A 14,457-nucleotide genomic window follows, 5' to 3' on the forward strand; every position below is an offset into this window, starting at 1 on the left:
TGAATATTCTGTTAGTTTTACTGAAAAAACAAGAGACAGAATTACTGTACAATACTCCTCGGAGGTCTTTGCGAAACCACGGGGGCCTACTCAGGGCAGACCAGTTTTTCCCACAGAGAAGCTTGCTGGGTGCCCAGAAACGCGAGTTTATACCACTGGCGTGTGGTGGAGGGAGGAGCTTTGTGGAGTTGTCCGCCCCGGGGAACGGACTTGTTCTGCAGCTTCTTAGAGAGAGCATGGGTGTTGGACCATCGCCCCATGGCTGAGAAAGGATCCTGCAGTCCTGGTGTGGGAGAGTTTTTGATGTATAAAAGAAAGGAGGAGTGATAGATTGTACTAATAAAAACTCACATGAAAAATGGGGAAAGACGTATTCGCATGTATATGCCCAGTGGTCCCCATGCTTAATAATGAGCTCGTAGAAATTAGGAATAAGAAAAAAATCTATGAAATGCTTACTATCTTGTCTGAGATATTATAAAAATTAATAGTCGTGACCAATAGTTTTGTGAGTACACAATATCTAAAGAGTCAAGGCAAGGTAATTAAGCAATATTAATATATTATTATCTGAATACATTGGAAAGAATCCATGACAAATTGACATTTAGGGACAAGAGGAACTCGCGTTCACTGAGCTAATGATTTCTATCAAACAAGCTAAGTGATGGATGGAAACTCTCAAATTTACTGTAGAGAATTTTTCTTGTCTGGGTTTTGTTTAATTAAGATATGGTTTGTAAAAGGGTACATTATTTGTTTACTGTAAGTTTTGCTTATTACAAGAATGTTCTAGAAAAATGGTCATCCTGATTTCTTGTGATACAATATGATGAGAAACCAACTCATATCATAAGAGAAACATTCATTTTTCTTCTTTAAAAAAATTAAATAGGCTCTGCTTAAAGAAATAATCGATGGGGAGAGGTCGGTAAATATGATAAGCTTTCCACTGTAAGATGACAAAGGTCCGAGGGTGTAACGTAAAGCATGGTGGCTGCATCACATTATTGAAGCTGGTAACACTGTATAATAGAAGTTTGCTAAGAGCGTAGACTCAAACATCCTCACCAAAGCCACAAAAAATGATAAATATGTGAGGTGATGGATGTGTTAATGAACTAGAGGAGGCGAACCCTTTCATAATGTACACGTGTATCAAATCGCTATGATGTATGGTTTAAATATCTACCAATTTTGTATGTCAGGCATATCTCAGTAAAGTTGATTTTTAAAAAAGAAATTAATAATAAAAAATTAACAAAGTAGATAGGCAGTTTACAAAAGGATGAATGTCAGTAGTAAACGTTCTATGAAAGCTCTACCGCACTAGTTATCTGAGAAATTCAAACTAAAATACAGAGAGGTAGCACTGCTCTGTTAATTCAACTGGCCAAACTGTTTGATTAAATGGCAATTCTCAGTGTAGACTGGGAGTGAGAGTTCCCCAGGCGGCTGGTGGGAACAGAGTCTCCTCTAAGGAACTTGCTAATATGCATCAAAACTCTTAACACTGACAACTCCACTTCTAGGAATTTATCTTAAGGAAAAATTATGGAACCTAAATATTTAACTATAGAGGAGATTAATTAATTATGATTTACATGTAGGATGCAACATTGCCACAATCAAAACCTTGTTTTTAAAAAATATAATGTCGTGAGAAAATAAATATTCACAGTATGTTGCTGAGTGAGAAAGCAGGCTACAGGGAATGTATCCAGTAGTATTTCACCTGAGAAAGAACTCCGTGCCAAATATACCCCTCGATTCTTTCCCTCTCACTTGTGGCAGGCCGACAAATCTGCATACACTCTCAGTTAGTTTAGCATTTGTCTCAAGATGGTTTGCACAGTAGATTTAGTTGGCATTTTAACTTTCTGATTTTTAATAAGGCTTTGGGTTACTGCAGGGTCTGCTGGATCTGGAGTCTCCTGCGGATTTGGAAGTAGACCCAGGTGACCTCGGAGGAGGTTCGACTAAGGTATTGGATGTTAAATATTGTTTTATATAACTGTTAATGGCATTTGTCCATTAATAAATGGATACCTGGAATTCTCCTGGGTGGGAGAATTCATGGCAATATTGTTTTCCATGCTTAATGTCTCTATTGTCTACATGTTTTAAAATGGTACATATTTCATAATTCACAGTCAGAAAAAAACAAAAAAATTAAAGGCAATTTCAAAGTGGGAATTTGTAGTAGGATAAGTAGTAATATATATTCTTCCTTTCACATAAAAATGTTTTAACAAGAATACAAATAGGAATGTATAAGTAAATATGATAAAATCTCTACTATGTTTTTTCTGCATGACAGGATTATGAATGATTTATATTTATTTATTTGTTTATCTAATTTGTATATATTATGTCCTGTTTCCCTCCAAGAGTGTGTGTGAGTGTGTGCATGTGTGGGTAGGTGAATTCTAAGGTTCTCTTAGAGGAAATGGTGGCCAGCTAGGTAAGGAAGACATGGCTTTGCAGTGAGGTTTCTTTTAAATTTCCTATTAAATATTCTGGTTTTAACAAGAAAACCTAGGGCATGTGTCTCAAGCATAGCAGTCATGTGCAGGCTGTCTCTGCTCAGAATGCATGTTGGGGACCACCTTGAAATAAGAAGCTCAAGGCACAGGCAATAATTTTATGATCTGAAGGAAGGGAAGCTAGCCTGAGTTAGAGGGGTTTAGTAATGTTGGTAAGGCTTTTTCTGAACCTTACATTACCAGTGTATGTAAAAATAGGAAGGAAAGAGAATGAGAGCAATTGAATCTCCAAAGAGAAGTTGAGTTTATGTGTTGGGATAAAGAGGAAGATACCCAGTGTAAGAACTTTTAATTCTTTAGTGATGGTATTACTGTGAAGTCAGGTGAGAGTCTGCTGACTTTCACCAGGACTAGAGCATATTTATTATGAGGGAGAAGACAAGAACCCATGCTGAACTATTTGGTGGAGGCAGTGTGCTCAGCTCCATCCATCAGACCCGTCACTCATATCTCTGATCCAGAAATCGCAGTGCTTCTGCAGAGGTTAAGGAAGTACACAATCCTCCACTGACATTATGCAGTAGAGGATAAAAGAAAGAGGTCAAGTTAAAGGAGTTCATCATCACCAAGCCCTTATTTTATGAAATAGTAAAAGGACTTATCTAAGAAAAAGAAGATAAAAAATTTGAACAGTAAAAAGACAGCAAACTCACAGTTATTAACAACCACACCTAAATCAAAAGCAAACTAAGCAAACAACTAGAACAGGAACAGAACCACAGAAATGGAGATCACATGGAGGGTTAGCAACAGGGGACTGGGAGGAGGAGAGAGGGGGAAAAGGTACAGAGAACAAGTAGCATAGATGGTAGGCAAAAAATAGATGGGGAGGGCAAGAATAGTATAGGAAGTGTAGAAGCTAAAGAACTTATGACACATGGACATGAACTAAAGGGGGAATGTGAGTGGGAGGGGGTGTGCAGGGTAGAGGGGAATGAAGGGGGGACAACTTTAATAGCAGAATCAATAAAATATATATTTTTTAAAAAGAATTCTCCGTTAGGTGGAATAAAAGCTAGCTTTGCAGAAAAAAAGAAAGAAAGAGAGAGAGAGAGAGAAAGAAAGAAAGAAAGAAAGAAAGAAAGAAAGAAAGAAAGAAAGAAAGAAAGAAAGAAAGAAAGGAAGGAAGGAAGGAAGGAAGGAAGGAAGGAAGGAAGGAAGGAAGGAAGGAAGGAAGGAAGGAAGGAAGGAAGGAAGGAAGGAAGGAAGGAAGGAAGGAAAGAAAGAAAGAAAGAAAGAAAGAAAGAAAGAAAGAAAGAAAGAAAGAAAGAAAGAAAGAAAGAAAGAAAGAGAAAGAGGTGAGGCCATATGGGGCAGCAAAGTTTTTGTTGTAGAAATTGGTGTGTTTAAAAAGATGGAAAGAAACCAAACTTGTTTTGTTTGCATTTACTAGATAATATAAAGATGCTATTTAAGTAGCAGGGGAATACTATATTGAAAACCTAAGCAAAAGCCTTTTGAGCTGAAACAGTCATCCCTATTATGTCCAAAGCGTCCCAGTGGTAACAGTCAAAACTGGTTTCTTCAGTTAGTAGCTCTGGCTTTTGCACTTAACGCCGAGTCTTCGTGTTTGGGAAGTGCGGACCTGGATGGCATCCTTAAGGGCAGTAGCATGACGGGGTGGGGGTTTTGGGGGAGGAGAGGAGGAGGAAGGGCAGCACTGTGGGGGATTCTCTATGGCAAATGCATCATTAGTCAACCTCCATGTGGCCGCCCAGCCTTTGTGCCTATAGAAGTTTAAGAACACTCTCCTCTGGGATGGTTTTAAGAATAAGTTTACCCTTCTGCTCATCTAGGTTGGCACCCCTTGGAAATAAACCACAACTACCACTCTTAAGAGAGCACATAATCTTGTTAACTATCCTGTAATGCATCTAATCTCCATTTTGCTTTCTTCCACCTCCATGTAATCTTCCTCAACTTCCTCCATAATCCCAAATGTATAAGAGAAGATGCAAAACTGTTATTCTCCACAGCATTTGAGATCTTGCTCCCAGACATATGTTCTTATTTTGGCTCAAATAAACTCTTATAGAATTTTTTTAAAAAAGGCCTTGCCAAGCCCTGACTGGTGTGGCTCAGTTGGCTGGATGTCATCCTGCAAAGCGAGGGGCTGCCGGTTCAATTCCCAGTCAGGGCACATGCCTGGGTTGCTGGTTTGGTCCCAGGTCAGGGCATGTTCGAGAGGCTATGTTCTCTCACACATCATTTGTCTCCCTCTCTTTCTCTCTCCCTTCCCCTCTCTCTAAAAATAAATAAAATATTTTTTAAAAAGAAAAAAAAGAAATGGCCTGCTCAAGTAGCTTAATGAGAGCATCCTCCCAGTATGATGGGAACCCGGCCACTAGCTTTAGCCACTATTCCCTGGGAGCAGGGAGCAGGTCGGTGTATCACCTTCCCAGATACTCCATGCTGGCCAGATCCATGGCTGCTTATCTCTGGCCTGTTTTCCTTCTTTACTTAGTAGATGGTTTACCTTTTGTTTTCCAACAAGTCATTTGGTTTCCACAGAAGGGGCCAAAGAGGACCGAGGATTCTGCATCCTTAGCTGAACTACACCAGGCTTTGGCTGTGGTGGAGGATTTGATCAAGTCCTGTGAACTGGCCGTGGACCTGGCCGCAGTCACTGGATGTCCGGTACGTTATGCTCCATAACAATTGTTGGAAGGTGTCACAGGAGAGGCAGGAACAATATAACAAGGTGGGAGAGGCTGTGGCGAAGCTGGAGAAGTGATTTATGGTAATGGAATTGACTCTGGGTGGGGGAGAGTAATGGGGGAAATGGGGACAATTATAATTGAACGAAATAATTTTTTTAAAGGAAGGAAACACTATTGCTGACAGGCAGTGTGACCCTTCCAAAAAAATAAACAAATAAAAAGAAACTTGACTCTGCAGAAAGTCGCCTGTACCAGTCAGCAGATCTGTGCTGTGAGACCCCAAGCAGCCCCTCAGGGTTTTGGGGCACCTTGGGTTCTATTCTGCATGGTCCAGAATGCTGAGACTGACCTGTGCTCCGGAAAAAACAGGAGCTTGGGGGACTGAATATATGTGGGCAGGGGAAGTTGCTAAAAGAGTCATTTATTTTGACTCCTGGCACTATTAAAATATTAAATGATTTTCCTCCTTTACTCAGATTTTCTCCATAAAGATTACTTTGAATATGGGTCCTAAGTGAAAGTCTCACCCCATGTTACATCACAGCTTCCGGAGGGGTCCCCACAAGCATGTAGTGTACATCCCTTCATCCAGATGGTTCAGGGAAAGTACCAGGGAAAACGGTGCCGGGAGCAGAGCCGTCTCACCTCCAGCCTCAGTGTTAACCCTGAGCAGTCCAGTCCCGGGCATCGCAGGCAACCAAACTGTCCCCTCTAACCATGTGTCTGCCTGGGGACTGGAGCATAAGTGATATTCAACTGGTGCTCACGGTAAAGTACTCTAGATTTTAACTCAGGTATATTAATTTTCCATCATTGTCATAACACATTGCCCCAAGCTTGGTGGCTTAGAACACTACAAACTGATTATCTTATAGTTCCATGGGGCAAAAGTAAAACACCATCTCACCAGGCGCTAAAATCAAGGTGTCTGCCTTCCTTTTTGGAGGCTCCAGGAGAAAATCCATTCTTCATCTTTTCCATCTTAAAACAAACAAAATAAACATCTTTGCTCGGCTCATGGCCACTGCCTCCACTTCTGAGCCAGCAGCAGCTCGTTCAGTTCTCACATCGATGATGTCACCCTGACATTTTCTTCTGCTTCTCTTCCACTTTTTAAAAAATATTTTATTTACTTATCTTTAGAGGGAAAGGGAAGGAGAGAAGGAGAGAAATATCAATGTATGGTTGCCTATTAGGCATCTCCTGCCAGGAGCTGGCCTGCGACCCAGGCATGTACCCTGACTGGGAATCAAACCTCGATCCTTTGGTTTGCAGGCCTGCACTCAATCCACTGAGCTACACCAGCCAGGGCTTCTTCCACGTTTTAAGGACTCTTGTGCTTATTCTGGATCCACCCAGAGAGTCCATGATAATCTCCTCATCTCAAAGTGGGCTCATTCACAACTTTGATTCCATCTGCAACCATTCAGCATGTGACCAACATCCTCTCAGATTTTAGGGACCAGGGCCTGCTCTCTTTGGGAAGCTATTATTCTGTTTACCACATAGGGACCAAGCGTTCTCAGAATTACATTTCAGATACTTTCCTTATCTTTGTTTTGCTTTTCATTTATACCTGGTTTTAACATTTTCTTTATTGAAGTCTGGGAAGATGAAATGACCTTTCTTCTTTTTCCTCATCACAAATCAAATTATGCAAATTAATTAGGGGCAAAAATTGTGATCTTTTTATTTCTCTTTCTTCTGGTAGTTCTCTGTCCAGCATCTTAGAAACAGCCCCACGGGGTGTACGGTGACCTGGCAAGTGACACTGGAGTCCAGAGTACACTCTGTTTTCTGCTGATGCATGATTCAAGAGGGTATTCATGAACCACCGGGCTTGTGAGAGGAGGTTACTTTCTTGGTAATAATTTCTTCTTCTTTGGCTAAGTATCAAGGAAGTATCAATTCAAAATTGTTGAATCACTTTGGGACATCTTTCTGTTCTTTTCTTTTCATCTTTGAATATATGTCAACTGCCTTATTAGGTATCCGCTTGCCTGAATTAAATGAATGTTACGCAAGGCAGGAAACTCCCAGCTATTATTCTGAGAGTAAGTAACACAGGAAGAGGAAGTTAGGAGAAAAGAAAGATGAAAACATAACTAGCAGTCTATGCTAATTTTATTCCAAACGGCTTGTGTGCAAATCAGATGAACCAATCTATAGAATTTAGAGATTTTACTCCAAGTACAAAAAAAATCTTTCCCCCCCCATGTGTCCTCAGAACTGTACCTTTGACATACACTTTATGGTTTCTGTTTTGCTAAGATCAACTTTCTTTACATCTCGTACATTAGCTCATTTATCTTGGCAGCTTCGGATAATTCTGTTGCATTACAGAGGAGCAGGCAGGGGAAACTTCAGCCTCCTGACTCAGCAGCAGGTCTAGGGAAAGGAGACTCACCTCGTCTGAGATCACGGGGTCCCCTTCTCACACGGCTTCTGGGACCCCTTCCCTCCCTAGCCAGGGTACCATCCTCTCAACGCATTCTCATTTGATTCTGTTTAGAATTACTAACAATTCGACCACCACAAACTCACGTCTAATGATCCTGAGATCCTCTGCCTCGGCTTTGTGGAACTTCCTCACAAGGTGTTTACAATCATATGCTGGGTGTGTGGATGAATCCAGCTTAACCTCCTAGTTTCTCTACTTGACATCCAACATTAACCTGGTTTTGTAAAGGAAAGAAATTGAACCTGAGTGGATGAATTTCTAATTAAAACTACTGGAAAAAAATTCCCTTCTGATATTTACATTTTCTCTTTGTGTATACTGAGGTCTTGGTTTAGTTTACTCACAAACATATTTTAAAGATAATTTTTAAAAGCAAGATTGTTTGGGAGACACTGAGGTTCAGTTTACTTCCCTCTATTTGCTAAAAAAATTTTTTCTCTCTTCAATCCCATGTATAAAATAGAGATACATTTAGCGTCCTTTACAATCCTGACTTGCCAAAAAGAAGTTCCAAAGTTGAATAGTAACAGCTGGGTGAAACATTTTCATATTCTGAAAAAAAATTATATAATTTATTAAAGTATTTTTATTGCAAGTGTATTGTGGGGTAGGACCAGATATTTCATTTCTAGCTTACTTTCCAGTTCCCTTACCACCATAGTGTCGGCTGCAAAGATAAGGCTGAGTAAACAATCTTAATGACTCAGTTGAATTGCTTTGCGTGTCTTCCCACCCTCAGAACACCTCTGTCTAAGTGGGGTAATTGAGGATTAAATTGTGTTGAAGGCACTCCACATCTCGCTTGGCAGCTGGTAGGTGCTGAATACAGAGCCCTAGTTCTGGCATTGGGAGCTCCATCAGGTTGGAAGGAAGGAAGACCTTTGCTTCTGGCGATTGTAATCACCGAGGGCTCCTGTGTCCCACAGCTTCTGCCTTTTATTTCTGGGCCAGGCTGTGTGCTGATTCATTTCTCCAGATGTTTCCTGCTTCTTTGTAAAAGAAGCATATAGCTCTGTCCCAGTAGCTGTCACTACCAGGAATGAAAACCTGGGCCCCCCAAAGAGTTCTCTCTCTGGAGGCCAGCTTCCCCCGATTCCCTCCCTCAGCCAGGTTCTTCCTTTGGTTCATGTAGTCGCATTTACAATTCTCGCATGAAAGCTTTTACCTACAAAGAAAGTGGTAGCATTTACAAGTTTATTTCTGCCATCCTTTCCCAGATGGAGGAGGACTTTTCACTTGCTCATTCATTTGGGGTGCCCCCTAGTCTATCTCTGAGCTCCCATCCATCAGATTTTTCAACACATCAAAGTGAAGGTCATGCCATCATGCCACTGGTAGCAAAACTGGTTGGGAGTGTATTCATTTCCTGGAGCTGCCATAGCAGCACACCACAAATCAGGTGGCTTAAAACCACAGAAATTTATTTTCTCACATTTCTGGAGTCCAGAAGTTCAAAATCAAGGTGTTGGCACAGCCATGCTTCCCCTGAAGGCCCTTCCTCCTTGCTCCTCTCCTGGCATCTAACAGTGTCTGCCAATGGATAGCATTCTTTGGCTTACAGCTGCGTCACTCCAATTTCTGCCCCTGTCTTCACATAACTGTCTTCTATTCCTGTGCATCTCCTTGTCTCCATTTCTTCTTCTCATAAGGACACCAACCTTTAGGTTCGGGCCCACCCTAATCCAGTACGACCTCACTTCAACTAATTACCTCTGAAATTCTATTTCTAACAAGCTCACATTCTGAGGTCCAGGTGGACATGAATTTTGAAGGAGATTCTTCTCCAACCCATAGAGAGACATCACTGAATTAACTCCCTTATAGTGCTGAGCTCTTAGTTTCACGCCCCTCCAGGCATTCACTAAATGCCGATAAATGAATAGGTACTTTCTAAAGAGCAAATATCTGCAAGAGGTTGTGCACATGATCTCTGCCTTTGGGACCAACTGCAGCCTGATTGGAAAGAAAGAACATAACATGGTTGAAAAGATGGCCCCGGGGTTACCCTGGGTCCTGCTTCCCCTTGCAGTGGCTGACCTCGACACATGCACATCCTGGGTGTTTAATCCTATCCGGAGCATGGTTCTGGGGGTGTTTATGCAAGACAGCCTGGAGGATATACACCTCATCTGTTTCAGCTGGAATCAGACCCAGCAGTTGCCCCTCAGTGACCACCCCTGATGACAGACTTACTGGAAAAGCCAAGCACAGAACCTTGGGAAGAGTCAGAACAGTGGCAGGGCCCAGGGCAGAGAGGTGGGAGCTGGACAATTCTAGGATCCTTAGCCTTATCCCGGGAGGGAGTTGGGGTTCTCACCTGTGTACTCTGCCCGCATGTGCAAGTACGACTACACACCCACTATCCCCCCCTCTCACTACTCACTGACTGGTTCTTTTCACGTCTTTTCCTCTTCCACACAGTTTCTGGTGATTCATCTTCTTCACTGGTCTGCTTCTTTACCATTCATTCCACCACCCGCCCTCTGCTAAAGCAGCTCACAGCAACAGCTTCTGCTGCTTACTGACTGCTCCTCAGTTGAGGCAAGGATCAGGTGGCCGTCTGCCATCTTTTTTTACGCCAGTCCTCTGTGGTCCGGGGCTGGCATCTCACTGGCATCACATCTTTGGTCAGTTGGCTCCCAAAGTGTGAACAGCTATGACTGTGGGCGGTGTGAGGAGGAAAGTACAGAGGTGACACGGGACAAACACATCGCTGTCCATGGTTACCGCTTCAAAGGGGCTGTTCCTTCTACGGCCATGGCTTTGGTAGATATCTTAAGTAACATCGCCCAGCCCCGTGCAAGTCATGAGAGAGTGCACACCTACACTTGTTCTCCGTGCCCGCATTGCTCCGGCCTTTTTTAGAATTGATTTTACAGCTGCGACCCTGAAGTAATGCCTCCACCATCCGCCAAATGCGTTCTTAGAAACAGCTCTACCTAAAATCCATTCTATTCTATCTACTCTAGGATGTGTTTGAGGGTGTGCTCAGTATTTGACTACGTGACCTCTGAAGAGGACCCATAGGAGAAATTTCTCTCCCATCTTTTAACGGCAACCTATGTTTTTCCTGAACAACAGGTCTGGGAATGTCTTCAGACGCAGTGACTCATAAACTCGCTCTGTGCCCCTCTGTGCTGCCTGCCGAAGGGTCAGAGCCGGGTCTGCAGCAGGTTTACACGGCTTTATTGTGTGGGTGTTATGGACAACCTCTCCATCTTTCAATCTCTTTTTCTTTATCCTAGTTTCCTCTGTTATTTTCTGTCTGCCCATAAGCTATATATTTTATAAGCTGTATCAAATGTTTGAAATGGAGTATCAATATGTTTTGCAATAGAAACTATCGATTACAGTTGTTCATGTGGCAAGCGTTAGGCACTTACTTTGGCCGATTGTGTTAACTAAAGCATATTTCCTGTACTGTGTATGTCTATAGAGTACAAACTGAATAGTTTAAAGGAGAAAGCAGTCCCTGAGGGCTGGAGAGGTCTCATTTGCATGGCTTCTCGAAGCATGTGGATTGGAGTGAAAACATCTCAGGAGTCCTCACGCACCCCTCTGCTCACCCGTCTGGGGGACTGTGCGGCTCGGAACAGGACCACCCGCTTCTGGGAGAGAAGTCCTTGCAGCTGGGCTCTTTGTTCCTCCTCGAGGGGTGAACACATGCGAATTTTACAAGGCAAAAAGAAAAAGTTAGCATAGAAACTATGCCAGACACTATAGAAATGGCTGCAGTTTATTGCTCGTGAATTTTTATTTTAGAATTTCAGAAGTATAATTTTTTTAAAAGAAGACATTCCCAGTTTGTTCAATATAAACAATAAGTTAAAAAATGCCTACTCAGTTATACAAAACGTACACATTTCTAGTATTAACAATCAGAAGTTGCAGGGGTTTAGCTCAGCTAGATGTAACTCAGGGAAATTTCTCTGTACTGGTCCTATTCAAACAGCTTTTCCTTTTGCTGTTTTGACTCAAAGAAATAAATTTTTGATGATCTGCTCTAAGTGCTGTAAATGTTGAAAAATACCACTTCCCTGGCTCATGTCACGCCACCGCCCTTTGGGGAGAACTCAGAGAAGGCGGGGACACCTCATTCGGAATTTGAACTGTCAGTGAGGAAGGCGGGCTTGCTGGGAGAGAGAAGTATCACAGTGAGCATCCTAGTGCTGCTTAGACTCAAAAAAATTGTCTTTTGAGCTTCTCTGCACACTATTAGCTCACTCTGAAAAATGCAGAGTTGATGTAATTACCGTTTCCACTACAATGCTGTGAAGATTAGGTCACGTGAAGCTTTCTCCTTTCAGAACAGATCTCACGATCTTGGGTTCTCACACACATGAAGCAGGTGTTTGTTAGGAGACAGATGGGACACATGGGTTATCAAAGATCTGTGATGCAGCGAAAATTCTGTCCCTCCCGACCATCCTTCCAATGCTGATTTCTTGCCCTTTGCAAGTAGTGTCATGCATCAAAAACAAACAAGAGGAGATGCAATTCTACTAGCTGAAATCACTTATAAAACGAAAATATGAGAGTACCTGCATCTTTAGTTCCAGTACCCGAGCCATGCTGTTTGTTTGCTGCCTTGCACTGCTGAGCCGGTTCCTTCTACACCTGCCTGGTATCAACATGCTCAGTGAGGCCTACAACATTGCAGTTTTGACTTAGCGACAGATTAGCCTGAGTGGCACTTTTAAGATTGTAAACTTCAGATAAGCGTGACTTGTAACTTGAAAACACACCCCTAATAGTTTTTTCCCTGTCAGATAATTTAACAGCTTCATTTTGTGTGTCTGTAATTCTAAAAGGACGATATCAGAAAACTGGGCAGGCTGTTGATGCACGGCTCCTTCAGCATCTGGACAGTGCACAAGGATGGCTACAAGATGAAGGATTTCATGCGATTCAAGCCCAGCCAGAGGCAAATCTACCTGTTTGAAAGGGGACTAGTGTTCTGTAAGATACGAATGGAGCCCAGTGACCAGGGCCGCTCTCCTCGTTACAGCTTTAAGAAGTCTATGAAGGTAAGGGGGTCCTCTTGCACCTGGGCATCAGTCCACCCTACGGACAGAAATACAGTCATCCTTATTTCACAGATAGGAAACTGTACTTCAGAGAGGTGAGGTTAACTTGCCAAATGCCACACAACAGAGCCAGAGTCTACACCCAGGTCTGACTCCAGAGTCAGTTCAGGCCTTGTGATCTGTCATCGGTCAGGACCAGGGTGGAACAGAGGTGATTTGGGGCTAAGTAGAAAGAAAGGGCCATATAGCAGCCCGTCTGGACAAAATAATGAAAAAGTACCCTCTTTTCTCCCGGCAGAGGAGGGAAAGACTTGGTCACTGGGGCATGAGCTGGATGTCCTCTTCCACCTGCTCTTCGGCACACAGGTGTAGGCAGCGTCCTGCCCCCGGGGGCCAAGAACCCACGGCCACATCAAGCGCTGCCTGTATAAGGAAATGTTTCGTGAGACACACTCATTCCCACGCACACACTTGTGTTCTTGTGATTCAAGTTGTTAATTTGTTCTTAGTAGATTTTGTGAGTTATGTTTCTTAATGGATACTAATTCAGTTATTCTCAGGTAGAGATTTGTGAAATACTTAGGTATGATGAGAGAGATCATCTTTTTGCTTAAAGGTTGTGGGCTGCAGCTCTACATACAGAAGGGCAGAGTTGTGTTATCCTCTGAAACAGAGGAGACAGATGACACTGCACCAGACTGCGTTTTATGCTCCTTGGGGCCATTAAGAGAGGACAACATAATACTCAGAAGGAAGATGGAAGAAGGGAGGTATCAGGGTAGAAAGGATTAGGGTAGCTGATGTGACCATTTGGAAATCAGAAAATGATGGTCTGGAAAATTTTCTTTTTCCTCTACGACAGTTGACGACACTGTCAATTCACCAGCTTGAAAGGGGGAGCAACAGAAAGTTTGAAATTGCCAACCGAAACGGACTTGAGAAATACATCCTGCAGGTAAAGCTCATGTCTTCCCCACAGGTGTCCCCATGACTCGACAGGTATTTTCTATCTCATTATTCTAGAAGTCACTCAGACGATAAAAGCCCGGTGCAATCAATATTCCAGGTGATCTGATACTCATAGTACCTTCTTGTCTGTAATTGCAGGCAGCCTCAAAAGAAATCAGAGATTGTTGGTTTTCGGAAATAAGTAAATTATTGATGGAGCAACAAAACAGTAATAAAGGTAGGGTTACCCCTGCTGACTTTAGTCTGGAAAGTTATACTGTTTCCAGCATTGTGGTGGGTGTGCAGATCAGGGGTATTGTTAAAGAAAATGGTTTGCCAGGAAAATAACTGTGGTCACATTTTTATAGTACAGTATCCAGAAGCACCTGCATTTGCTTTAGATCATGTAGGGCGTTTGTGGTTGTGTGTGGGTGTGGCCCTTTCAGTTGTGTTCCTCCCACAAACCTAATTGCCAAGATCAACTTTCTCAATCCAATATCTCAAAGCCATCCAAGAAAATGTTAATGGAAATTTAAATGGTCAATGTTACTTTCAGAAGCTGTACTATATTTTTAAGTTGAAATATAATTAATATAACATACAATTTTAAGAAAGTTGTTTTAACTCATCTATTTGGGTCTTTGATTCATTTCGAGCTAATTTTTGTACATGGTATGAATTAGGAGTCTAAGTTCACGCTTTTGCATGTGGATATTTTATTTTTCCTTTCCCCCACTGAGTGGTCTCGGCACTTGTTATGGATTCAAGTGCCATTACAATGTTTGTTTTCCCCCAAATTTATATGTTGAAACTCT

The 14,457-nt window shown here is 42.3% G+C and overlaps 1 protein-coding gene across 8 annotated transcripts in view; it reads left to right on the forward strand.

Annotated features, from left to right (window-relative positions):
• The window catches only part of MCF2L2 (MCF.2 cell line derived transforming sequence-like 2), a 211,617-nt gene that overhangs the window by 170,395 nt on the left and 26,765 nt on the right, over positions 1-14,457 (forward strand). For 5 of the 8 annotated variants that reach the window (XM_053657607.1, XM_053657610.1, XM_053657605.1 and 2 more), the window contains 5 exons: positions 1,913-1,984; positions 5,058-5,183; positions 12,479-12,694; positions 13,557-13,649; positions 13,802-13,880. In XM_053657607.1, the coding sequence (XP_053513582.1) occupies positions 1,913-1,984; positions 5,058-5,183; positions 12,479-12,694; positions 13,557-13,649; positions 13,802-13,880 (586 nt within the window). Of the gene's footprint in view, positions 1-1,912; positions 1,985-5,057; positions 5,184-12,478; positions 12,695-13,556; positions 13,650-13,801; positions 13,881-14,457 lie in introns of those variants that run through there. The other 3 variants (XM_053657611.1, XM_053657606.1, XR_008390153.1) reach the window with 2 other exon arrangements.

The sequence above is a fragment of the Artibeus jamaicensis genome, unplaced genomic scaffold (genome assembly GCF_021234435.1).
Source record: "Artibeus jamaicensis isolate MK-2021 breed Jamaican fruit bat unplaced genomic scaffold, CSHL_Jam_final scaffold_474, whole genome shotgun sequence".
Lineage (NCBI taxonomy): Eukaryota > Metazoa > Chordata > Mammalia > Chiroptera > Phyllostomidae > Artibeus > Artibeus jamaicensis.